This window comes from Sarcophilus harrisii, chromosome 5 (assembly GCF_902635505.1).
Source record: "Sarcophilus harrisii chromosome 5, mSarHar1.11, whole genome shotgun sequence".
NCBI lineage: Eukaryota > Metazoa > Chordata > Mammalia > Dasyuromorphia > Dasyuridae > Sarcophilus > Sarcophilus harrisii.
In genome coordinates, this window is record NC_045430.1 from 116,651,114 (window position 1) to 116,678,055 (window position 26,942).

The 26,942-nt window shown below is 33.1% G+C and overlaps 1 protein-coding gene across 2 annotated transcripts in view; it reads right to left on the reverse strand.

Annotated features, from left to right (window-relative positions):
• The window catches only part of ABCC9 (ATP binding cassette subfamily C member 9), a 184,178-nt gene extending 159,648 nt beyond the window's left edge, over window positions 1-24,530 (reverse strand). For both annotated transcript variants that reach the window (XM_023504489.2, XM_023504488.2), the window contains exons 1-4: window positions 24,295-24,530; window positions 8,336-8,494; window positions 4,740-4,881; window positions 1,891-2,012 (exon numbers count right to left, since the gene is read on the reverse strand). In XM_023504489.2, coding sequence (XP_023360257.1) covers window positions 1,891-2,012; window positions 4,740-4,881; window positions 8,336-8,477 — 406 coding nt within the window. In that variant the 5' untranslated portion in view covers window positions 8,478-8,494; window positions 24,295-24,530. The remainder of the gene's footprint in view (window positions 1-1,890; window positions 2,013-4,739; window positions 4,882-8,335; window positions 8,495-24,294) is intronic.
• Window positions 24,531-26,942: the final 2,412 nt, after the last annotated feature.

Genomic DNA, 26,942 nt, shown 5'->3' on the forward strand with positions numbered 1-26,942 from the left:
TATTCAAGTGTTCAACTGGATTGGGGATACAAATACAAAGGAAATGAGATCTAATTTGATCACAATTACAAAGGAAATGAGATCAAATGAGATCTCTTTGAAAGGAAATCTCCATAGAGAAAAAGAAGCAAAAAAGGATTTAGTAGATAGAAAGCTGGCCTCAGAATCAGTGGTTCCTCAGCTCAATTCTTACCTCTTACATACTTAACGTCTCAGTGTGCCAGGCAACTATCTAAATCTACAAATTGCAGATTAGGTGCTGAGCTAGACTGGTAGAGAAATGAAACACTATGAAACCACAGTTCCAGACTAAAGAAGAAAAGGATGTGTATGATCTTCCCACCTTCTCATAATACTATTTTTGCTATCACTTGTTGCTAAAGGAAGTATTTTTTTAAGTTGCAGATAATAAATTTAAGGGAGATTTTTTTCCCCAATTAAAACTGTTATGATAGAATACTAAACTTCTCTGTCATTTCCCCACCTGTGGCACTAAAATATTATTGTACATTACACTTGGGCTTTTTTTAACCATTAATTAAGGGAAAAGTGTGTCTTAAATTTAAAGCAACATCATACACTTGTCTACATAGATAATGCCAACAATTTTGTTTTTTAGCCCCCATAAGAATACTGGATTGAGCATTAGAAGACCTGAATTCAAGCTCTCACTATTCTCTGCAATATTACTATATATCAGGGGAGGGGTTCAAACCCAGTTCTCTCCTGACTCCAAGAAGACGGCTCTTTCTATTGTGTCATACTGTTTTCAGTTGGTATAATCTCTACTTACTGCTATTACCCTAGAGGCTTAGAGCCAAGAGTTGCAAGAAACATAAAGCAGGTATAAAATGAAGATTGAACAATAGGAGTTTCATCTTTTTAGTACACATAATGTTCTTGCTGTATACCTGTTATGGGCCAGAACTCTGAACTTGAAACAAAGGATTCTTACAAGGTGCTAAGTCAGTGGAATTGATAGAGACACTGGTTATCTAATTTAGTATGGTTGAGTATGATTGATTTAATCCTACAAGGAGATGTTATGGGCCAGAACTTGAAACAAGGTACTAAGTGGAATTGAGGAGACAATGATTAAATCTAGTTTAGCGCTGATTTAATCCTACAACAAATAATGGTTTCCTAGGGATACAGCATATAAGCAAGAAGCTCTCAGGACCAAAAGAGACAAACACACTATAAGCTCTTGGAGGCTGAGACAAATTCATTCCATCCTCCACCTTTGTGGTGGCTGCAGGCTGAAGCACAAACCTTTGGAGTCAGGGAGATTCAGAAGTCAGAGAAGGCAGGCAGGAAGCTCAAGCTCTCAGAACCAAGGACAAAGATAGGCCTCCAGAAAAAATTAGCCAAGCCCCAAGTGAAGGAGACTAGACTTTGAAGAAGACAATAAAGGATTTGGACTTTAACCCCTGGCTGCTCATGTGGTGATTACTGAACTGAAATGAAGGCTACTCCCAGAGACCCCAAGAAAACCTCAACAGAAAACATTACATTTTAGAGAGAGCATTACACATATCCATGAAAAACCTAATTTTTTTGCAAAAATAGAAAATGTGAGAGAATAATGGGGAGGCTTGACTTACACCCAAAATCTCAGATGACATCCTATCAGGAACAATCCTCTAAGACTTGAGAGGGAATATTGAGTTGAATAAATGAGGGCAATTTTAAAATTAAATACTTTATTGAAAACTTATTGGATATAAGTGCATAATATTTGTTTTTATAATTGTAATTACTTTAGTTAATTTCAATAAATAAGATATAATTTGTTTTTTATTGATTTGAAAGCATTTGGGGGGAGGGAGAAGATGAATTTTTTTTTAAAAACCACTTTACTTTCCTGTATTTTAAAACTACTTCACTTACCTAAAAGCAACTTAGGAAAGTTTGATGTTTCAATATTGTGATAATAAACTATAGATGTAGTAGTGGCCACAAATCCCATGACAGCAGGCATGAAAAGATGAAGGTGACGAGATTCCATTTGTCTAAAAAAGAGAGTAAAATATCAGTGCCCAAAACTTATACTGCTCATCTTTTCATTTCATTTCATTAATATTCATGTTGGTTCCTCTTTCAATTTCATTTCTTGAATGGAAATCATTGTATAATATATGATGAGATATACCTATACCTATCCTGGTAGATAGTTGGATAATTAACAATTCTTTGAATAAAAATAAATAAATAAATAAAAATAAACACAACTTGAAACTTTCCTCAGCTATAGGATCTTGAGAAAGCATGTTCCTTATGAAATTTTCTGTTATCCTATTTTGAACTAAGTTATTACTTTTCTAACCTCCTCAGATAGCCATATCATTTATATCCCCAAAGACCTGTTCTGTAATAATAACAGCTTACTTTAATTTTTAGCTTTTTAAAAAAATCTAGCCCCAATACATAATATGGTGCTGAACAAATAGTATTAGCTTAATAAAATGCATTGGGTTATTTACTTCAAAGGACTGCATATTGCCTTAAAACCTTTGTGTTTATTCAATCTATCATCCAATTTTAGAAAATCAACTGATTCAATCAACTGATCACCCTACCAATCAAAGACATTACAACTAGGTGCTGCAATAGAAACTGTGTTGAGATTGATTGAGGAGACTTAGTTATATCTTGGGAAGTGTGTATGAAACTAGGAAACTACTTTGGAAATTGGAATTTGAGCATCTTCCTACATAATGGCAAGCCATTTTAGCTAGCTCTCTGAGAAGGAATTGACTGCAGGGAGGAAGAAAACTTCAGCCTTGGCCTTGGATTCTTTTTCTGGCACCTCTCAATCAAAAAAAAAAGTGACCTTGTGAACTTCAAAGGATCATGGTATTCTGGAGTTTCCATAAGCATCTTGGTCCTTGAAGCTTCCTAGAACAGCTGATAGAATAATGAAAGGTCACAGCAGGATTTCTAGAAAAAGCATCTCAGAGAAACTATAGTATGCTTAAAAGGGACTTCAGAAACACCCCACAAGGAGAGAAAGGAGATATGAATTACTTCTTGACCATATATGATCTCTAAGCCTTAGCCCACTTTCCCTAAAATTCCATATATATTTATGTAAAAGTGTGATAAACTTTTGCACAGAAGTTTGGTAGCAATTCTCCTAAATGTAAATTTTATAAATAACCTTTTCAAAAAGCTAATTAATTCTAACTAACTAATTGTTATCAAGTGATAATCATTATTGGAGTAGGGGAAAGTATATAGGGCTTGTGAGCTACAGCATCAGAAAACCTCTCCAATCTCTCAAGGCTACTTCTAGAACTCTGAAGGAAGATGAAGCATTTTTGCACTGAGACTCCAGACTGCCAGTATCAGAAGTCCTAGAGCATGCACAACAAAATGATACCTCAGTGAACAACCTAGAAGCATTTAACAAACCAGTATTAGCAAATAGATAGTTGAATCATTTCTGAATAAATAACTGATGGGACAAAGACAGTAGTCTTGTCTCAAGAACATATGTCTATAAGAAAAGTGAAAAGATAGACCCAGTTAAGGTAGGGTGCATACTTCTACTACTTAAACCATCTGGTCATTTGTGAATGTGGAACAAAAAAACATGCTAGATTGCAGCCATGGGCAACTTCAGGTTTAATGAGTAAAGGAATAATAGACTGATAAAAGAAAGCCAGCACTGTGGAGACCACGAGTCAGGTAGCCACTGCCTGGTCACTAGTATGAATGGTCCCATCCTAAATATCCAAAGTTGGTCAAGGACAGACCAGTCCTTATGTCTCTACCTTTAGTAAAGTAACTTTTGACAGTGACCTAATTTATTCAAGCCAAAATTTAAGCTTTGTCCCTTGGCTAAAGTTTTAGAAGTCTCCTCTTTCTCTCTTATTTTCACAGTAAACAAACCAAAGGATAAAGATGACTGGGTAGTAATATATTTTCAAGATGTGAATTTCATACTTTTAATAATTTTAAAGCTATTCTCGGATTAGCTAAATACATGAAAGTTTTAGTATATGAACATAATTTTGTAGACAAGAGGTAAAATTTTAGTATTTTTACAGTCTCTGAATTTAACTGCTATAACATTTATTAAGGAAATAACTCCTGGTTATTTTCTGGACAATAAAATAGTAGTTACTCTATGCATGATGAAAATAATTTTACAAAATATAGCTTTATGGGTAGAACTAAATCTAGAAAGCTTTTATGGATGGTGTAAATATGTAAATTATATCATTCTCCTGGGCTTTAGAGTGCATCCACCTTTTTCACTTGAGAACTAAAGATAGAGGAAACAGAACAGTGTATGAGGGGTATTGAATTTATATAAAAAGGGCAAAAAAATCAAAAAGTTTAAGTAAGCAGTGATAGATATATAATACAGAGGGAAGAAATGAAGAAATAAATACATAAGTAGCAAAGATTTCTATATGCATTATGCATGCATGTAAGTATGAAAATTATTAAGAAGAAACAGTTATATACCATATTGAGTAGAAGAGAAAAGGAACAAAGTGAACGGCAAATATTCAAATCAAAGAAGTACTAACATAAATTTCTAAACAAATCACGTCCCAGGAAAAGGATAAAGACATATTTAATGCCATGACATGACAGGATATTAGTATTACATCTGTTCCTCATAATGACTTATGACAAGAAGATCCCACCTTTAGTTGCACTCAACTACATTCCACATTTATATATCTACCAGAAATCAAACTATTGTTAGCGAACTATTGACTTACGCATCCGAAACAATGCCCTCTGCTATTTCACAAACATGCACAAATAGGAGAGCAAATGTAAGAATCCATCTCAGGTTATGTCCAGGGAAATGAAGCCAAGTGTTGTGATGAATTTGTACTTTTGAACTTTGACTTCCCCACCCTGAAAAGGGAGAAAAAAGGAAAGGTTTTAATAATAAGGTTAGAATCCAATATTAAAATAATATTTAGCCAAATATTTATAAATTATTCCTTTAATAATATAAAAACTATCATTGAATCATTATTGTTCAATTAATGAATTGACACCTCTCAAGAATAATTGCTACTTCTTTGGGTGAGTATGTGGATTTCATATTTATCTCTATTAAATTCCTTTTTCTTACACAGGTGAGAAGACAAGAAAGTATCTCCCCAATAAAATATATAACTTTTCCTTCACCATTATAAAATAATTAATTATTCAATATATATGAAGAAAAATATTCCCAATTTCTGATTAATATTTTAAACTCTCTCATTAGCAAGGAAATCTAAGAATATTATGTTCTGTGGGTGACAGATGAAAAAATATTCTTACTTGGGAACCAAATTATACAACCTTATAAGGAGGGCTTTTTAATAATAATTTATAATAAAAATAATTACATGAATTTGTGGTATAGATATTAAATATCTATTGAAAGAGGAGTTGCAGACAATAGTGTGCACATTGTTTCTCCAGGTGCAGTTGTATATGACATTCATTTTTCAGAAACAACAAATAATGATTATTAGTTCATTACAAAGCTCAGTCTAATAACTATCATAATAATAATCTTTTATATAACACCTTATTGCTGTTGTTGATTGTCTTTCATTCTTAAAGAGGACCAAGACATCGGAGAAGTGGTGCCATGACATGCAAGCGAATTGGATTTAAGTGAGGAAGGGCTGTGCCAAGTCATCAGCCTCATTTTCCCTACCAGAGTCCTCATTTGTTTAGTAGCCAGATAAAGGTCAGAACCACTGGAGATGGCTCTTGATCAAATGGGAGATCTTGACTTTTTAAAGCTAATATCTTCAACAGGTCTCAGTTTGACTGAGGCTGCAACTATTCTGCAACTAAGGCTAGATAGCAATTGAAGCAAAGAATTTCCTCTTTTACCTAGTCCAAAATAATCTAAATAAATAGATAAATGAAATAAATGAACGAATGGTTCTGGGAGGGGAATATCCTCAGAGTTTCTGGCCAAAACAGAAATAATTGCTACTTACATTTCATCTGAGACAATTAAGACCCAAACAAATGACCAAATGAGGCTTGGTAGATGGGTAGTACAACAGATAAAATACTGGGACAGGAATCAATTCAAATATTACCTCAGATACTTACTAACTATATGATCCTAAACAAGTTACTTAACCTCTATTTGCCTCAATATAGCTCCTACTATGTACCAGTCACTGTGCCAAATGCTTAAGCAACATTTCATTTGATCTTCATGAAAATTATCCCCATTTTACAGATGACAAAACTGGTGAAAACAAACTAAAATTTCTACTAGGATCACACAGCTAGTAAGTGTCTAAAGCTATATTTAAACTCATTTTTCAGTATCCATCCATAGACATTGTTTTCAGGAATAAATTACTATATAGTCACAAAGCATCATTATAACATTTATAAAAATATTTCATTTCTTAGTTTTCTCAAAAGCATTTTTATTTCAATATACTGGTTAAAATTTTTATTTCTTATCTTCCCCTCATATTTTAAATTCTTGAGTCTAGAGAAAAGATCTGCTAAATTTCTCTGCAAATTTTTCAGTTTATATTGGGACTCATTTAGCATTAAAAATGTATTCAATTAAGAGTTTCCAAATTTGAATATTAGTGGTACTTTTAGTTACCTATGCAAAAAATGCTGCTGCTATCTCTAGCTGAAGACAATTATCTCATTTTTTCTTGATGGAACTATCCATTTTAGCACACCAAGAATTCAAGCTTTCAATTAATTATATCATTGAGACTTTCTTTTAAGTTTTAATTTTTCTAATATGAGTAATTTGATTCCAAAATGAAAGCACTTCTCCAGTTCAACATTCTTAGATTCTAATCATAGAGATCTCTTAAATTTTAACCATGAATTGGGAAGGCCTTTTCTGATGGTGGTGGTGGTGGTAGTGGTGGTAGTAGCTGTATCCGACTTTTCATGAATACATTTGGAGGTTTTCTGGCAAAAGTACTAGAGTGTTTTGCCATTTCCTTCTCAGTTAATTTTACAGATGATGAAACTGAGACAAATAGAGTTAAGTGACCTGCCCACAGTCACTTAGCTAGTGTCTAAGGCCAGATTTGAACTCAGGAAGATAAGTCATCCTGACTTCAGACCCAGCACTCTATCCACTGAGATTCTTAGCTGAGGGAACTTTGATATATTCCTTTGATTAGATCTTTTCTATGTCCCAACCTGATGGTATCAGATGCATTGTAACTCTGCAGATATTAAAATTTTATACTTGGATAGAAAACATCAGCTTCACAATTACAAAGTTGAAGAATCTGTGCCTAGAGAAAGATACAGGTTTTTTCCAGATCCAAATGGGACAATAGTATGCTATAACAGCCAAGATAGTTAATACAATCTTAGAATTCATTAGGAGAAAGCATGATGCCTAGAATAAAGGAGGCAGCAATCCTACTTTATACCAACCTGTTCAAGCAACATCTAGTTCTGATTCAAACTACATGTTTTCTGGGAATATTTTGGGAAGGATATTGCTAATCTGGAGAGTATCCAGTAAAGATGAAGTTTGTCTTACTGAAGATAGGAATAAGGAATTAAAGTAATTTAGCCCAGAGAAGAGTAGACATGGGGAAGGTGCCCTACCTAGTATATTCAAGCCTCTTAATACCATCACTCAGAGAATGATTAGCCAGATTCTTCAAGGTCCCAAGGACCCAGTAGAATAGAAAGCAAAGGATGGAAATTATGAAAGAGGCAAATTTAGATTTGAAATAAGGAAAAAACCTAAGAAATTTATGAAAGACCAGAGGAAACAAACTACAATAGCATTATATTCTAAAATTAACTTAGCTGTTTTCCTCTACATTTACTAATGTAGGCACCATGTGTGTTTTGTTATTTTATATTTATTTCATATATATATATGTTTGTTGTTTCCCCATCCATGTCCATAAGCTCATTGAGATCAAAAGATAGTGTTTCATTTTTGTCTGTGTATCACCAATATCTAGCACAGTATCTAATATTGGGCAGATTTTTAATGAATGTTTGTTGAATTAAAGTCATAATTATCCTTAATGTAATATATTTCCTTTTGTAGATAAACAATCCCAACTTCTTTAACTTTTCACATATCAGTGAACCTACCCTCCTCATAATTTTGGTTACTTTTTAAAATTTTCTTTAATTTCTCCATCATAATTCTACATATCATTAGAGTTATTTTACCTTTACTACATCATATACACTAAAGTATAGAAAATTATATTCAAACATTAACCAAATTTTTCTAACAGTCTTTACTTTCATATTTTAAGGAATCAGACTAAGGTTTTATCAAAACTCATCTATGGACAATAGATATGTTTTATCTATGAGATATACTTACCAATGAACAATATTGGAAAAGTAATAAATAACAGGAAGACATGAGGGACCAGATTAAGGGCATCCACAAAACAGGCATTTTGTAATACACCCTCCTTGATATCATAAGAAGAAATGTTGTCACCACAAAAAGAAAGGCTCATTTTTTCCTGTTGATTTTCTGGAAAAGGAGAAAAAAACAAATTTAAGGGAATAATATAATATTAAAATATTAAATTTTGTTATGAGCTGCTCGATTTTTAGAGTATGAAAGGATCTTAGAAATTTATAGACAAGGAAAAAGGGAAATATCTATAATAGTCTCTTATAGTATCCTTAATAAGTCTGTTTCAGAGAAAAGAATTATCTACAGAACTCACTGATTTTAAGGAAGAAAAAAGATGGGACTACAAGGGAAAGAAAAAAGGGTACGTTGATTATTGAAGAAGCATATAGGAATAAAGATTTCAAAAATATGAAACCAATTTAGTTTAAAATATAATTTTTTAAAAAATATAACATTTTATGTAATAAAATATTTGAGAAGAGATCCAATGGGCACAAATCTATGGGCATGAATTTTCCTATCAGAAGGATACCAAGCAGAGTTTTTTTGTGGTAGCAAAGTATTGGGAGAGGGAAGTAAAAGCCCATCCATTGGGAAATGGCTAAAAAATGTAATAAACAAATGTACTTTTAAGAAATGTCAAATATAATCAGTACAGTTAGGCATGGAAAGAATTCCATGAATTGATTTAGAGTGAAGTAAGAGCCAAGAAAACAATAAGCACAATGACTACAACAATGCAAATGCCAAGAACTACTACAAAACAACTGAAACTAAACATTTGAAAATTACATAGGACAAGACTATCCCATAATATAGATATGAGAAAACATCTTCCCCTAGTCCATTACTGAGGTGGGAGATTCAAAGATATAACTGAAAATATTTCCAAATTTTTTGCATATTCTTTACTTTTGCTTTTTTTACTTCTTTTTTTTCTTTAAAATATACTCTTTGATAAGAGACTAAGGATGTGGAACATTATGAATAGTTTTAGAATTGGTTTATGAGTGGGTTAGTTTTGCCGAATTGTTTTTGGCCTTTTTTTATTCTTTGTCATTAAGTATGACTCTCTTGACGGAAAAAGAAAATATTCAGAAATAAAGGAAATATAAAAAAAAATTAAAATATACTCTTTATTAAATAGGATGGATATCTGGAATAAGAGGAGGGATAGAAAGGAAAACAGGATTTACAGAAATAAAAAATATATCAAAATTTCCTTTAAAAGAAATCATCAGTATCAAAGCTGATATTTTTAAAACATCAAACTTGATCAACATTTAGCTAAACTGATTAAAGGAAAGGCAAGTTTAGTTGCTAAAATCAATTAAACAAAGTAGATTTACAATAAAAGCAGAGCCAAAAAAAGCCAGAGGAAAATCTATTATTACATTATATGGTAGCAAAAGCATGAATTTAAAAGGACATGGATAACAAACTACAAAAATATCAAAATCAAAAAATTAAGTTGATGAATCAAGTCAGACACCATGCTAAGTACTAGATAGAAGAAAAGAAAAAAAAAAGAAAAAAATTTACAATTTGATGAGAAAGACACATGCAAACAACAGTGCAAAAGTGAGATATATACAAGAAAAATTAGAGATAATCTCAGAGAAAAGGAACTGAGATTAAGGAAGACCGTGAAAGGCTTCTTGCATTAGGTAGGAGTTTAGCCAAGAAATGAAGCCAAGAAAGCCAATACATAATGCAAGATTACAAGTATCGCTAATAACATCTATCCTAACCAAACTGGCCAATAAACCCAAATGACTCCCTACAAGGAAAAGACAAAAAGTAGACTGGGTCAGAAAAGCTATACTCAACAGAGGGGAAAAAATGAAATATATCATATGTCAAAATGACAAATCTCCTAAATTATTTGGAAAAATCATTTTCTCCCCTTTCCTGCTTTCTCTTATGTTTCTATTTCTTTTCATTTTGTCTAGTAAAAGGAATGTAGGATAAGACTCAAGCTCAGATGTGCTGTTTTCCATGATTCATAGACAATATTTCTAAGTCAAAAAAATTCATATGCCCATAATTTTTGAGGAGGTAGACTTAAACATTTTAGACAATGATCTATCTCATCTGAATTTTAAAAGGGACACTGAAGACCAAAAACACTTGTCAAGAGCTTCAGTTTTAGTCTTGTTGCCACCAGCACTAATCAAATTTTGAGTGACCTATTCCCTACTAAATCCTGTCTCAGAGAGAATAGTTTCATAGTCATTGCTAGCACTGACTTGGCCCTAGTTCCTACTGATATGAATGCAGCATCTTACTATATCTTTTCAGGTGGAAAAACCAAAACTTAAAATGAATTAATAAGATATAGGCCAAGATTATTCATGAGTATATCTGAGGGAATTTTACAATTATTTATATGGATCTTGTTTTGTTTATAAGATACTAAAAATATAAAGTTCTTCTGTAATGAAACAAGGTACAGACATTTAAACAATCTAATCTCATAAAATGGCATTGAACAAGTCATAAAGGAACATAAATGGGAAACATCCTTTTCTGGATATATTTACAAAAAAAGTTCTATCAAGTTTTAAAAGGAATTAATATTTATGCTATCAAAAATTTTAAAAATAAATACAGAAGATATTCTATTAAATTTCTTTTGTGGAGAAAATGTGGTGCCAATATTTAAACCAGAAAGGGGAAAAGTAGAGAGAAATCTCTAGAGCAATATTACTAAAATTGATGCAACATTTCTGAATAAAGTTAAAGCAAAAAAAGACTATAGTAATACATACAAAAATTATTCACTCTAATCATTAAATGTATGTCAACAATGTAGGGATAGCACAGTATTGGAAAATAGCTAATTGCATAAACCTGAGATTGGCTGGAGTCAACTTTGGCCCACTGCCTCTTTATGCAGCCCACAAGCAAAGAATTTTTTTTTAATAATGGTATTTAATAAAGGCATTTCAGGATGTAAAAAACAATTTTAGTCCAATGGCATACAAAAACAGTCCATAGAAATTGATCCTTTGAAATAAACAAACAAAAATTCAATTAACATAACAATGACTCTAACAATAGATGCAGGATGTCTGATTCAACATTACAGTACAACCTAGAAAATATAGGCAAAGAAGTTTTCATTTAGATATAATACCTATGAACAAATGTCAATGTCATTAGAAAAACTTTTACAATAATTACATGAGCAGGGCAAGGATCATCTCTCCACTGTTATTTAACAGGTTTAGAAATGCTAGTGATAATAATGAAACAAGAGAAAGAAATGGGAGGCATGAACAATGGGAAAGAGGAAACAAAATAATTCTTTTTAATACATGAAAACTTGAAAAAAATACATGAAAACTTGAAATAATATAGCTTCAATAATATATAACAATAGTAACAATAATACAAAATAAATCCAAAAGCCTTGTTTCCTCCCCATGGAAGTCAATATCCTTATTAGTTTATATGGTGTTTCCATTTTAGGTGAAAAAAATGGATATTAAATCCTTATAAGTTTCAAAGAGTCAAGAAAGTAAGAATTCTGGAAGTCCAGCACTATTTAAGGAGCAAAAGCTAATCTTTGGGAGTGACCTAGCATTAGCTAAAACAATCATAGAGCAGCAATGACACCTTCAAAGATGAAGTTAATAGGATCAAGGTACATAGTAACTGAGGTAAATCTAAACCAATTCTCCCCAGAGATCAAGGTGAAATAAATGAGAGTGTTTTCCTGAAATGTTGGAGGAAAATATTTTTACTTTTGTTGTTTCTGTGTCTTCAAAGTAAATTGCCTTTTGTAAAAGTTAAATATGTTAATTGTTGAATGAAACTGAGGTGTTATTGACTGATGATGAATAACACAACTGATGAGATCTCAAACTTAGGGCAGTAGAGAAGAGATATCCCAGCCTCTTAGGGTACCCCAAAAGCCCTGAGGCATAGATGTGGCTGACCTAGCTCAAGAACAGTCAATCAGAAAACATAGACACTACATAAGCATAAGTCAACTGCCCCAAGTCCCAAATGGTTATACAAAAAAAAATTTTTTTAAACTTTTAGCATTCATTGTTAAGTAGCTATTATATGCTAGGCATTGTGCTAAGTGCTTTATACATATTAACATATTTTATCCTCACAACAACCTTGAGAAATAGGTGCTATTACTATTCCCATTTTTCAGATAAGGAAATTAAGGAAAACAGAAGGACTTGCCTAAGATCACATGGCTAGTAAGTATCTGAGACCATATTTGCAGTCCGGTCTTCCTGACTTCAAATCTAAGACTCTATCCACTGTGCCACCTAGCTGCCTTTAATATAGACAATTACAGTATTTCTCTTTCTCTGTCTCTCCATTTCTATCTTTTCCCCATACATTCTTCATTCAGGCTCTATGCTTACTTACTTCACCTAACATGGAGATGCCCATGTGGAAAAAGAGTAGAGACTTGCTTCTGGAAATATATGCCCAGCCATATGGGTGGAATACTCTCTTACTTGACTGGGTAACCTAAACAAACTACATCTTTAAAACTGCCAGTCTTGCATTCTCTCTTTTTTTTCCAGAAGCATGGGGAAGGAAGAGCAGTGAAGCTTTACCTACAGAAAAGGTGTTATTAAACTAGGATAGATTTCCTTCGTTAGCCCACCTTTGAAGCCCTCTGGACCTGAGAATTGGGGTTGAGGTTTTGCTTTTTCCTTTGTCTTTTTAGGTTCTAGGTTCAGGTCAAAGAGTCTCTGGATCCAAGAGATCGTGCCATGGTAATCTTGGAAGCAATTTTCCATGCTGAATGCTGCTGCTAGACTGGCAAGAAAGCTTTAGGAAGCCAAAGTGCTAAGATTCAAGTCAGGGGAAGAAGGGTTAACTTGGAAAGTGGCAGGACCCATCCCATGTTCTATAGGAAATGAACCATCTTGTGAATCAATCCCCCTTCTCTTCCCTGTATCTGAGGTAGGATAAAATGATTGTTTCTCAAGATGTTGGATGCTTTATGTTTTTTTTTCCTTGTCATAATTTCAAGGCAAATATCCCTTTGTAAAAATTAATTTATTAACTGATTAAATGTAATTAGGCAGGGGCTGCTAGGTGGTGCAGTGGATAGAGCACCAGCCCTAAATTCAGGAGAATCTGAGTTCAAATATGGCCTCGGACACTTAACACTGTCTAGCTGTGTGACCCTGGGCAAGTCATTTAACCCCAATTGCCTCAGCAAAAAAAAAAAAAATATGTAATTAGAGTTCAGGGTATCTCTCAAAATTGGAGAATCCAATTGACTTGAGCCATTGGCAAGGACTATACACCCCAAACCTCCTGAAGGATACCAGAGAACCCTGGAAAGAAGTAAAATGAACATAATTAGCCAGGGTAAACACTATTGAGATAGATGATCAAAGAAAAAAATAAAGACCTCATATTTGGTTAAATGTTCGTAGGACCATCTTGTGATAGCAAAAACAAAAACTGAAAACAAAGTAGATATTCAGCAACTGGACTGGGGAATATCTATACAAATTGTTGATATATGAATGTAATGGAATATAACTGCTTCATAAGACTATAAACATATAAGGAACGTAGAGAAAAATGGAAATACAAGTTTAAACTGAAATTCTAGAATAAGCAAAACCAGGAAAACATAATATAAAATAATAATAATGTAAATGAAAAAATATTAAAATAAAACTGAACAGCATGTGATTATAGTACCAAATGTCCCAGGATATGAGATGAAAAAATTGTAGTTCTCTCCTTTTGTTAGAGAGGTAGGAAAATATGGATATGAAAGGCTGTATATAGTGTCAGTTATGGTCACTATCAGGTGGTTTATTTTCTGTTTAAGAGAAAGATTATGGGATTGGATTAAAAGATAAGTGAGGAGAGCTAAAAATGACTGATTTTAAAACAAAATGCATCAATAAAACTTTAGAAATAAAAATATATTTTAAAAATCTGAGAATGAGCATATAACCAATGTATTATAACAAAATGAAAAAAAATCTCTGTAGCATTATTTAGAATAATATAATAAAAGTTTGCATTTAAAATTCACCTCATGAGTCTACAAACTCAAGAAGCTCCAGTCACATAAACTATCATGTGCCTAAGGTGAATTTGTCAGAAATCTTTGTCATCTAGTAAACAAGTTTTGAGGAACCAAAGTTGAAATTCAAGACCTTAGAGAAAAACTAAGGACTACTAAGCTAATTAACACTGAAATAAAAATGAATAGTATTTGCAAGAAAAATAAAATATAGAAATATTCAAAGAAAAAGAAAGCTGATGTCATACAGAACAATCAATAGTAAAAATAATCTCATTGATGCTCCTCTTTGGACTCATGAAGGAAAGCGTCCCTGAATATCAAAGGAAAATTCTGAAAAATAACTATAAAATAAAGACCCTCTCTCTGTCTCTGTTTCTCTCCCTCCATTCCCCTCCCTGAACCCCCCCCCCCCCCCCCCGCGTGTGTTTATGTTTCTCTCTCAACTAAGTGTCATCAAATTCATAGTAACTTTATTTGGTTATTCACTTCTTCTGATGGTGTTATTACTGCTCCAAATATTTATTTGACTTATTCTTGAAACTACTTTCAGAAACAGGAAACAAATATCACAAGAAAAACAAGTCTTATTATTTAATATTTATGCTCTCTTCTTTTTTGTTTATGATAAAGTTGTTATTCCACTAAATACACATCTTATTCATAGACTTTACTTTAAATGGCTTTTGACTATATCTAAAAGTCAAATCTACTCATAAAGGACAAGGATTTGTCATCATCAAAAGTATGATCTTTCCCTGTCCACTTTTTCCTGATATTCTATTTATATTTCTCATATCATATTCTACCTTGTATTACTGTTATTTGCATTCTCATACTCCCTATTGGATTGTAACTTTCATAAGATAAAAAAATGTTTTATTAATCTTTCTCTTCCTTGCAGTATCCACTACAAAGTATTTAATTAATGTTTACTAAATTGAACTGAACAGCATTTAGACCTTGAATTGAAATCCAAAAAAAAAAAAATACAGCTCAAAAAATGTTTGGAGCTTTGGCAACTTGGTTGTATCAAATGCAAAGAAGCTCACAAGATTAGCACTTTGATGTGAAGCCACTTTTGTTTAGATTTGCAGGCAAAGATGAATTTCAAAGTTCCCTACAGACTCTGCCTGTCCACACCTACTATGTGTATCCATAGGAATATGGCTAGGAAAGTGGAAGAGATAATAACCTTGTTCCTCTCTATAGTTTTGTCTAAACATTCCATTTCTCCGATGTACAACATTCTTATTCACCATAATCATCCTTGTCTCTGCAAATAACCTATTCCAACTTTTCATTGGATGAGAAGGTGTAGGAATTATATCATTTATACTCATCAGAAGGTGGTTTGGGCGAACCGATGCAAACACTGCCGCCCTACAAACCATCCTTTACAAGCAAATTGGTGACATTGGGTTTATACTAGCCATAGCATGACTAATAATTAACAACAACTCCTGAGATATCCAACACATCTTCATGACAAACATCGATATCCTAGCTCTACTAGGACTGATCATTGCCGCATCCGGAAAATCAGCTCAATTCGGCCTACATCCGTGACTACCTTCAGTCATAGAAGGCCCCACCCCTGTATCAGCATTACTCCACTCTAGCACCATAGTTGTTGCAGGCATCTTCCTCCTAATCCGATTCAACCCTGTTATACAAAACAACCGAAAATAGAAAAGGATCAAGGTTTGAAAACTAGGGAAGTCTTGACCTATAGAGCTGTTTTGTCTTCATTGGCAAATAGGATTACATGGTTTATAGCCAAGCCTATAAAAATTAAAATTGAGTGGTATGTGAAATGTCCACCAACAGCAAGAATGAAGTAGCTTACAGAAACCCACCATCCCCAACCCTAGGGATTATGAAAATTAATCAAAAAGATTATAGTCTTGAGTCTGAGAAAACTGGTTAGGAGGAGTTACTCTAACCTGTGTTCATGAGTTTAATGTCTGAGGCTAAGAATCACCTTCTGGAGAGATGAGAGAAAAATCATGACTAAATTCTTAGAGGAACAAAATAGTTCATTTCACAAGTTAAAAAGAAGGTTGAAAAGCTTATTTCCCACAGAGAAGTCTCTTTTGAAGACTAAAATAATGGTTTCTGCACGTTCTAAAGAAATTGATGAAAAAAATTGTATGGGTTTTAAGCTAAATGATTAATTAGCACCTGCGTTTTTCCTGGAGAAGGAAATAACAAATTACTCTGGTATCTCTGGATCAAGAAAAGGCCAAATGAGATCACAAAGACTAGGACATGACCAAATGACTTAATGACAACAATTTTTCTTAAGACAGAGAAAGCCAAGAATTTTAGCTGACCCACAAGCATCTAAAGAGCTAGATCAGATAGAGGTTGTGTCCCACTGAATAGCATTCAGTCTATCAGCATCTGATAGAAATCATACTTATGACTAAATGGCATCCAAAAGCATTGCATATGGCACATACTATGAAATCAGTCAGCAGGGAGCAGGCCCAAAACAAGGAGAAAAAATATACACTTACACAAAGTTAGATACAGAAATATATTTCACACAACAGTGAAACAGGAAGAAAAGGAGGAAAAGGGTAACAAAGAGGAAATTAAAAAGGAGACAGATTTGGGAAAGGATTAATCTCAAGCAAAACAAACTTATCACTGGTGGATCATGAAGAATGTTTTAAAAGGAAACAAAGAAAAGATAACAACCTAGAAATGGGCTCTGAAAAGTGTGAGAGAAGTGAAAATAAAAATTGCATCAAATCTAGACTACAAATGCTGAGTATGTTCTATCTTAGTCACCATCCTCTTCTTTGTAAAGAAGATCTAAATCAAAAGCAAACATAATGTGAATGAAAAAAAGTTAAAGCCTTTACAGTAATATCAACAGTAAAGCAAGAGTGCCCATTTCAATACTGTTGAATAATAAGAACAATAACAAGAAAAAGAAATTGAGGAAATAAGAATTGTTGAAAGGGAAACAAAAATATTATATTTTGCAGATACTATGGTCTACTTATAGAACCCAAGAGAGTCAATTAAAAATTAATTAAAATGTAATAACTCTGCAAGGTTGCAAGGAATAAAATAAGCTCATATAAATCATCAGAATATGATAATGTATATTGCCAAAAAATCCCAACAAGAAGAGAGAAATTCCATTAAAATGACTACAAAATATATTAAATATTTGCAAAGTTACCTTAGAAAGACCACACAGGAATTACTGAATTCAGTGACATAATATTCTGGAAAATAGTCTGAAAGAACAATACTTCACACTACATATTACGATTTAGACATAAAGGGAGATATAAAAAACAAATTAGATTAATAAGATTATAGATCTTTGGAGAGGAGAAAAGTTCATGACCAAAGTACTAATAGCCAAATGAAAAAAAAAATGCTCCAAATCACCAATAATTAGAGAAATGCAAATTGAAGCATCTATCAAGTTCCATTCCATACCTAACACATTAGCAAAAATAAAGATGGAAAAATGATAAATGTTAGAACTGTGCAAAATAAGTATATTAATTCATTGTTAGAATTATAAAATTGTTTCTGCCATTCTACAAAACAGTTTGGAATTATAACTAAAACTTAACTAACTTTTGTATATCCACTCCTATTAAGGAGATCAAAGAAAAAGAAAGAGAATTTATATGAGCACAAACATTTATGGTAGCTTCTATTATGATGGCAAAAAAAATGGAGCCCTTTTTGTGTGCTCACCAATTGAAGAGTGGCTGAACAAATTATATTAGAATTATAATACTATTCTCTTGGGCTATATGACATACTGAAGGAGATTTCTGAGAAACCTGGGAAGATTTGTATGAACTGATCCAAAATGAAATATGCAGAACACTGAGAACAATTTATACAATAATAAAAACCATAACACATTTTAAAGATTTAAGAACTTTGATGACACAATAACCAAACATGATTTCAGAGAACCCATAAAGAAACATATTACCCACCTTTTCAAAGAGAAATGACAAACTTTGGGTACAGATTGAAACTTTTTTTTACGGGATACTGTAGAAAATTATTTTGTTTGCTTATGTATAAGTTATACAAGGGTTTTGTCTTTCTTTTCTTTTAATGGGAAAAAGTGGAAACGATTCAAAATCAATGTTTGTTAACTGAAAACCTTAATTTAAAAGAGGCAGTATGATGTACAGGAACCTAACTCAAATCCTACCTTTGTTACTAAATACATAGTATGGGTCTCAGTTTCTTCATCAATGAAAGGATAATGCTGGCCTAGATGACCTCCAGGGTCCCTTCTAGCTAATAAAAAAAAAAAATCTGTGAATCCTATGTGCTATGAGATTCAAAAAAGTCAGCCAGATTATCTCAGAATCATGCTTTGGTATCTTCAATAAATCAAATTCAAAATTCACAGATATTATAAGTTGGAAAAGTGCACTTGCCATGTGGGAGAGAATTTTGAGTAATATGAAAATATCCTTACATACAATAGATGCTAAGAAAGTAAATTGCTATATTGTTCCTACCTGCAGCTTTATAAGACTTGCCCCTTCTCTACCAACTCAGAAGACCTTCCAATGACAATATTAATTATATTCTAAAATTAATTATACTTATAATTAAATATATAAATATATACTAGTTAATTATATTTCTAATTGAGTTCTTATTGATTATATTTAAAATTAGTTAGAAATAAAAATATATTCATGATTCTTTTACAGCAAAAGCATACAACTGCAATGGAGCATCGACTATGTCAAGTGGATAAATAATATGTGTTAAAAATAAGTTGGAAAATATTATGAAGTAGAAAAAGGTGAAGGAACAAGGAACAGAACAAACAGCATCCAAATTCTACAATCATTCAAACAATAAAATGATAGTTATTATAGACTATATAATAGACTATAGTCTATTATAGACTATATATAGATAGACTCTATAACAGTCTATAATATAGACTACATAATAGAAGTTTATTTCAGATCCATGGTATATAGAAAATGTCACTGGGTTTAGGGACAAAGGACCTGAAGATAGTTCACATTCGTCATCATTTCCTCCTGCATAGCTTACTAGAGTTAGCTAGGAGGTGTTATCCTACAGAGAGTCATGGACCAGGAATCAGGAGGCCCTGAATTCAAATTCTACCTCAGAGGCTTACTACCTCTGTTCCCTCCCTGCCTCAGTTTCCTCAGAAGATAATAACAGCAACAACCTCCCAGGGTTATTCTAAGTATCAGATGAAGAAAATTGTAAAACATTTTGTGTCTGACATATAGAAGACACTATTTAAATGTGAGTTATTATCATATGATTATCTTATTTGTCATTTTATGACTACTCCCTAAACCTTCCTCGGCCAAAGTTTCATCTGTAAAATGAAGTGGTTGGAACAAATAACTTTTAATATCCCTTACAGTTTTAGATCTATGTTGTTGCAAGGTTTTTTTAGATTAGGCAATTTTGAGATTCTGCCACCTGAAAGGGAAATATATACACACACATATGTATACATATACATTCACACATATGCATATACATATGCAAGTTATATGTATGTATTCTTTTAGTGGTCTTAAAAGTTCCTTGATTTTAATCTGATATACCAAAGTTTTTTTTTTTTTAATTTTCTATAAAGAAGTTGTCCAACACTTTCTGAAGTTACCAAAAGTATATAAGATTCTAAAATCACAAAATATCTGTTTCTCTATTCTATGTACAAAATTTCACTAACTTCAGAGTCCAATCTTTTTAAAATAACAAACTGGAACATCAGCTAGTCTCTTTTCTTCCACTTTTAGAGAACAGCATAGAAAAGATTGTGTATAGTGGTTCAACTGTTGAGTCATTAAGGGCTACTTAAAAAGAACCCTTTCTAAGTCATCTAAGTATTAACAGCTTGTCTTTTCACTTTTAGTATATGAGTCACCACCACCCCCTTATACTGATATCACCATCATCTTTAAAAAGATACTTCTCAAATGTAAAAAAAAAAAAAGCTAAGATAAGGTAACATATTTGTTAAAAGGTAACAAAACAGCATTGCTTTGGGCTGGAGAAAAAGAGAAATAAATATGGCTTGAAACATGAATTTTAAATTAGAACTATTCCTTTCCTTATTCTTATACCACCATTCATTCTTTCACTGTGAAATTTTTCTTAGATTGTTATTTTAATTTAGTAGAAAAAGATATTGGGAGAATTAAAGTATATTTGCACAAATGTGTAAATCATTCAAATGTAAGAAACTGGATTACTAGTTACATAGCATTCCAATAATTAGATGGGACAGGTGTTGTTTTTCTTTAATTAGATTTTAAAACTTGAAACTTCATCATTATTATTGCTATAAGAAAAAATATCTTGAATTCATATAATACATTTTTAATGATTTCTGAATATTGAATGTATTGTATCTTAGTCCTAAAATATTCTCCTGGAGTAAAATGGGATTGGATTTTAGGAAGAATTAAGAAAATAACCAAGAAATATAATGACTTGTCAAATTTAAAAACTTAACATGAGGGACTGATGATCAGGGATCTGAGATTCAAAAACCAGTCAATACTGTCTATAAATGTTATGTTCACTTTAAATCATCCTTGATTTATTATCTAAAATATCAGAAGCACACTCAAGCTTCTTCACATTATTAACTTAAAGATTTGATTTCTTAATTTAAAGATTTAATTCCTTCCAATTTCAGTCTTATCAGCTCACATATTGCCTTTAGCTCTCAATTTCTTCCTTCAAACCAAATCTCTCATTTAAATCTCCCCTCCCACTTCCTGAAAGCCTCTTTTCCCTTTTCACTCAATTATTTCTTTCAATACTCCATCGACATTAATACAACCTAAAAAACCATTAGTGGTCATCTGATCCAACCTTTCCCACTCCTTAAATTTAGGAAAGGGAAATCTTTCCAATATTTTTTATATACTTTTTTCATATATTTGGATGATAGCATCTTTAACCCTCTTCCTTTTAAATATGTTTCCCAAGACCCTGTTTTCCAAATTGGTGAACCTCAGTATACTTTTCATCTCTCTTTATATGGAGGGCTTCAAACTAAGGGTAGAACACATGTCAAATACTGACCAATGATCAATATATACAGAAGAACATCAAGCAATAATTTATTATTTTCTCTAATGAAAAAGGTCCTCATGGACAAGGACCCGTTTTAATAAATGCATGATGAATTTTCATCACATGAGTACAATGAGTAATATCAGAAGACTTTAGAGCTAAAAAGGACTTCAGAAATCACTTAATCTAACTATTTATTTACTAAGAAAGAAACAAGGAGTCAAAGAAAGAAGGGGCCTGCCCATGAAAACACAACTGATTTGCTAATACATAATCTAGGTCCCCTAATTCATCCTTTCCATCATGCTATTATATATATATATATATATATATATATATATATATATGACTGTGCCCATGTTGGGCATTGATAGTGAGGGATACATGTTAATAATATTGTTTGTATATTTAGCAAGATCCTCAGAGAATATCATTCAAGGTTCACATTCAACATTAATTGATGACAAAGATTATCATAATAAAAGATGTAGAGAATTACATCCTAACTAGCCATCTCTAACTATAAAAATGGGTATATTCTAGGAAAAAATTCATTATTCCTTTAGACAGGCATGTGAAAGATAAACGGGAGACTATAATTCTAGTAAGGGATTCTTTCTATTTATTTTGGTATACTATCTACTCTGACCACATAGCTCGATAGGTATTCAGCTTTATGTGCTGATAGGGACTCCCTGAATAACTACGCAGTGCATTAGTGGTTGCTATTCAGGAAGCAAAATCTCTGTTTCTGAGTAAAATTGACATTTTTCAACCACACATATTCCTTTGAAAAGCTGTAATGTTAGAGATTGAATTTGACCAAGTGGTCCTATCTTAATTTTTTTTCCCTGTGAGCTGCTAGTATAGTAAAAGGGCATAATCCAGTACTCCTGATGAATTTCAAATCATAAAATACAAGTTAATTTCATACTTTTGTAGATTTTTGATGACCCATAAGGAAAAAGATTTAGATTTACTGAATTTTAAAGACATAGGATAAGAAATCCAGATATTTTTAATGGATGATAATAGCTCTTTCAGGCGAGTAGGTGATATTCATTTTTTATTTACAGGTTCCCAAATGTATTTGTAAGACATACCAATGAATAAAGTTTGGTAATATAAAAAAAAAATTCACTCAAACTTATTTTAAAAATTAAGACATGCCAAATACCTTTGGGATACTTGGGAACATTGATGTTTTCAAGCAATATTCTTAAATCAAGGGTGTACAAGGTGTCCCAGAAGTCTTTATGACATTTTAAACATTAGTATGACTAAAACTTCTGATACATTCTGAACAAAAAATGTAGAGACATGCAGTTGAGCTCATTTTCAACAATATCCATAATCTTAAATTGGCGACAGGAGAGAGGTGGGATAGACCAATATAATTACTAAAGGTTGCCAATTTTTTAGCAGAATTACTATTAGAAATATTCCTTTTTTAAAAAGCATGAATATTTAAAGTTAAGGGACCTGAATTCAGTTTTTGCTATCAAAATACCATGTAGAAATTACCATATCGCTTGGCTCTTAGATTTCTTCATTTCTTCATCTGCAAAATGGGAACAAGGCAGTCTGAACTATATATTATTGCTTCAAATTTGTAAATAAGTATCATTTGATAATCATGTCATTTATTTTGCCAATAATCTCTTCCACTGGAAGTGCAACATATAGAATTAAAAAAAGAATCCTCTGAAGGTTGTAAAGACCAAAGGGAAATATTATTGTGAACTATCTTGTTAAATTCTAAATGTAAAATTATTATTACTGATATAATTGTCCGTTCTTCTCCAGTACTTCACATAAATCATTACATCTGAATGAGTTTCTATTTTCAAGGCTATTTTCAAGTATTCTCACAACCTAAAAGAAGTTTCATAAGCAATATTAAAAACCTCCATCTTCAATACAAAGTAAATTTGTATGTAAGTTATGCAATTCAATTCAGCAAATATTTATGGTTTTATCTATACTACAAGCCATTGTGCTTATTCAGAGATTATCTAAATCTGTATAGGTGTGTATAGTTTTTAATATAGTCTTATTCATGGCTAGAGCTTCTTCAGCAAGAGGTTGTAGAAGCTACCTCATAGTTCTCAATTTTGTAGAATCAACAAAAGAACAAATAAAGTATTTTTAAAGAAAAGATTATTGAATAAATGTCTGAGAATTCAACTGTGATGACCACTAGTCAAAATAAACAATAGTTAGCTACTTGGCAGCCTGAACTTAGTTTACTTTTCTGTTTTTAAATGATTGTGGAGAGGGATTCCAAAACTCTCAATTTTTTGAAGGATTTAAAAAAAATACAAGAATTGGCCGCACTAAGTACCAAAAGTTAAAAAGCCAAAGGCACCGCCACGTGCTTGCTATTATTTGAAACCACTACAGGGACACCTGTGCTGCTACCTAGTCCACGAACACTAGTTCACTAAACTTTCTCAAGATCTTGTTTCCAGTCAACACAACTGGACTCCAAAAATCCCAAACATTGGAAAACGAACCGAAAAAATCATTCCACGAAGCTACAGATGTCAAGGGGGAGCGGAAGAGAAGCACCCTGAGACTTCTGAATGTTTTCCATTGGTTCAGGAGAAGCAGCTTTTAAATTTCGCATCCCCCCTCATTCTTCCCCTCCCCCAAGACTCCGCGCAAGCCCGCACAGGGTCTGTAGACAAAATCACAAGGGTTAGGAAAAGGGGATGGGGGTGGGGAGGGAAGAAAAGGTTAGACCCATTCTCAGGGATTGCTAAAAGTTAGATCAATATGTGACGCTTACCTTTTGTCTTAAAAGAATTTTTAAGAACCCGTGTTGCCCTCTTACTATAGAAGTATTAACTCGGATGGTAGAGTTTGCCTTCGCTAGTGAAGCACGTAGAGCCCGGCCACGAATTATTTTTAGGGTGGTCTGAGATCAGCTGCTGCCTCCTATCGAGTTTCTAAATTGCACGAAGTGCTCTCTCGCCCAGACAGACACTGTTGCTTCAGAGGCAGGAAATGGAACGAGAGACATCGAGCGAAAGGCATCCGATTTAAGACCCCCCTCCTTCCATCCTCCACCCCTACTCTTGTCCCAAATCCTGATCGCCTCCTTTCCAGCGACCCCATTTGAATTACAAACTTTGCAGGGTTAAATGTTCTCTCGATATATTTTAAAATTTGGAATAGCATTCCTTTGCTAAACTAAGTTAAGCTCTGAAAGTCACTCAATATGAAGATTCTCACGAGTGGTGTTTTCAATATAAAAGACATATATATATATAGTACTGATTTGTAATGTGATTTTTAAAAATGGAATCTCTCCGTGCATGTAGATCCATTGTCTTAATTATCACACAAGGAAACAGATTTGGACAAGGAGCACTGATTCCACTGTATTTTCCCAAAAAAATGCCCTTAAGTGTTTAGGTAGCTATGCTGCCGCTGTAAGATATGTGACAGAAACATTTCTTCGGGTCCTGGGTGCCGTCTAAGATGCTTGATTACTTTTGAGGTTCTCTTTGACCAAGATCGCAACTAAAGGGGATTACTCGAGCACAAAACTCAGCTCCTCAAAGGGGGCAGGTTGGTTGCCATGACAGAACTAGGTGGCTCTCCACCTCTTCGTCTCTTAAAAATCCTCTATAAAAACTCCAAAAGTAAACCTTTTTTTCTGGACCCTAAACAATTCACTCACAGACGTCCTAATTAAAGTTATTGGGAAAACAGACGGTATAGGTCTTAATCTCTTCCTCTCCCTGACATTCAGCATGTCTCACTAACTATATTTTTAGTTACTATATTAATTTTTAAAAGCCGGGTTCCCAGGGCCACAGGAAAGAGCTAATTAGAAGGCAGTGACGACTCTCACGTGATGTCGAAATCAATCTCAAACACCCAGTGTGGTCACCCGCCTCAAAGTTAATTCCAAGAGACAGGTGAATGACAATCGCTTTCCCAACTGTGGGATTTAAAAAAAAAAAAAAATGAAATGAAACAGACCTAATTACATCAGCGGAGTTGTACTCCAGCACTTCCAGGAAAGGAAATAAATTCTCTGCAGAAGGTAGCAGTACTTTTAGAGGAAAGACTATTTTGTCTTTGGCCAAGGAAACCATGAAACATTTACTGACTGCAGTGTCAGGCAGAGCTTAGGGGGAAATCGGGACTCTATGCAAAACAGCAATTCACGATCGAGAGAAATCAAGATTTTATTTGCTTTCTGGGCAAAATAGAGAGAGGGGGGCCTAGTCTTAACTGCATGTTTCTCTCGGGGCTCAAGAAAAAGATCAATTTTATTATCCTTGACACAGTTTGTTGATTGGTCCACATACAAAAAAAGTGGGAGGGGAAGTGAGGAAGGAATCTCTCCTTTCTTCTTTTCCTTCTCCTCCTCCTTCTTCTCCTTCTCCTCCTTCTTCTTGTTTCTTCTTTTTCTCTCTCTCTTTTAGGACAATTTGATCTATTAAAATTTCTACTCCAGGTGAGTAAGGACCAAAGAAAATACTCCCCTCTGTAGTAAATTAATCATATAATTATCCTCTCTTATCCCTTCATTTTTGCCAATATGTTAATATGGCTTTACATTATCATCTGAACTGTCAAGTCAACCTATAAACAAGCATTTATAAAGCACTTAATATGTGTCAAGCACTGTGTGAAACCCTAGAAATACAAAGACAAAAACTAAAGAAGGACCTTAGTTGTAAGTTGGAAAGGAATAGACATTTTACAATTAGTAATGATGGTTTTCCCCTGGTAAAAAAGGAATTGTGAAAGAGGTTGTTTCAGAGTTAAAAAGACAGACTGAAGTCTCATGGCTTTGCAACCTTGAGAAAATAAAATAACCCATCAGTGTTATAACCTTTTCTAAGACTTAAATGGACAAAGTAAACTGACATGCATTAACAGAGGGAGTTTCTTCAGGGGAACTTTCCTAACATTAAAATCTTAGTCCAGTTTAAAAAAAAAAACCACTTTATAGTAACATCCCTCTAGATTTAATTTGTAGTGATGTTGAGCTAAGCCGGTGGGAAACTGACATTGTTATTTCACTATCCATTCACCATCAAACCATGCCTCCCTACTCTTTTATTATAACATTCTCTCCAGTCATTCCCTCTGATTTACCTCTCTGGGGAGGGGTTTTTCTTTCAAACCAGGCCTAAAAAAGAAGTAGTGAGTGCCACACAAATAAAGGAACACATTGTCATCTCTAATATTGAAAGCTCCTTGAAGCCAGAGTTTTGTTTCAATTTTGTCTTCCTATCCCTAGCTAGCACAGCCCTGGTACTTACTAGATAGATCCTTAAAATTCTTTCTTGCTTGATTGAAATAATAGACAATCAATAACTATTTGTTGGGATGATTTGCCTTTCTGAATTTGTGTAAAATTTTCCCATAAAGAATTCTATATTATAAAAATTGGAGATTTTTAAAATAACTTAA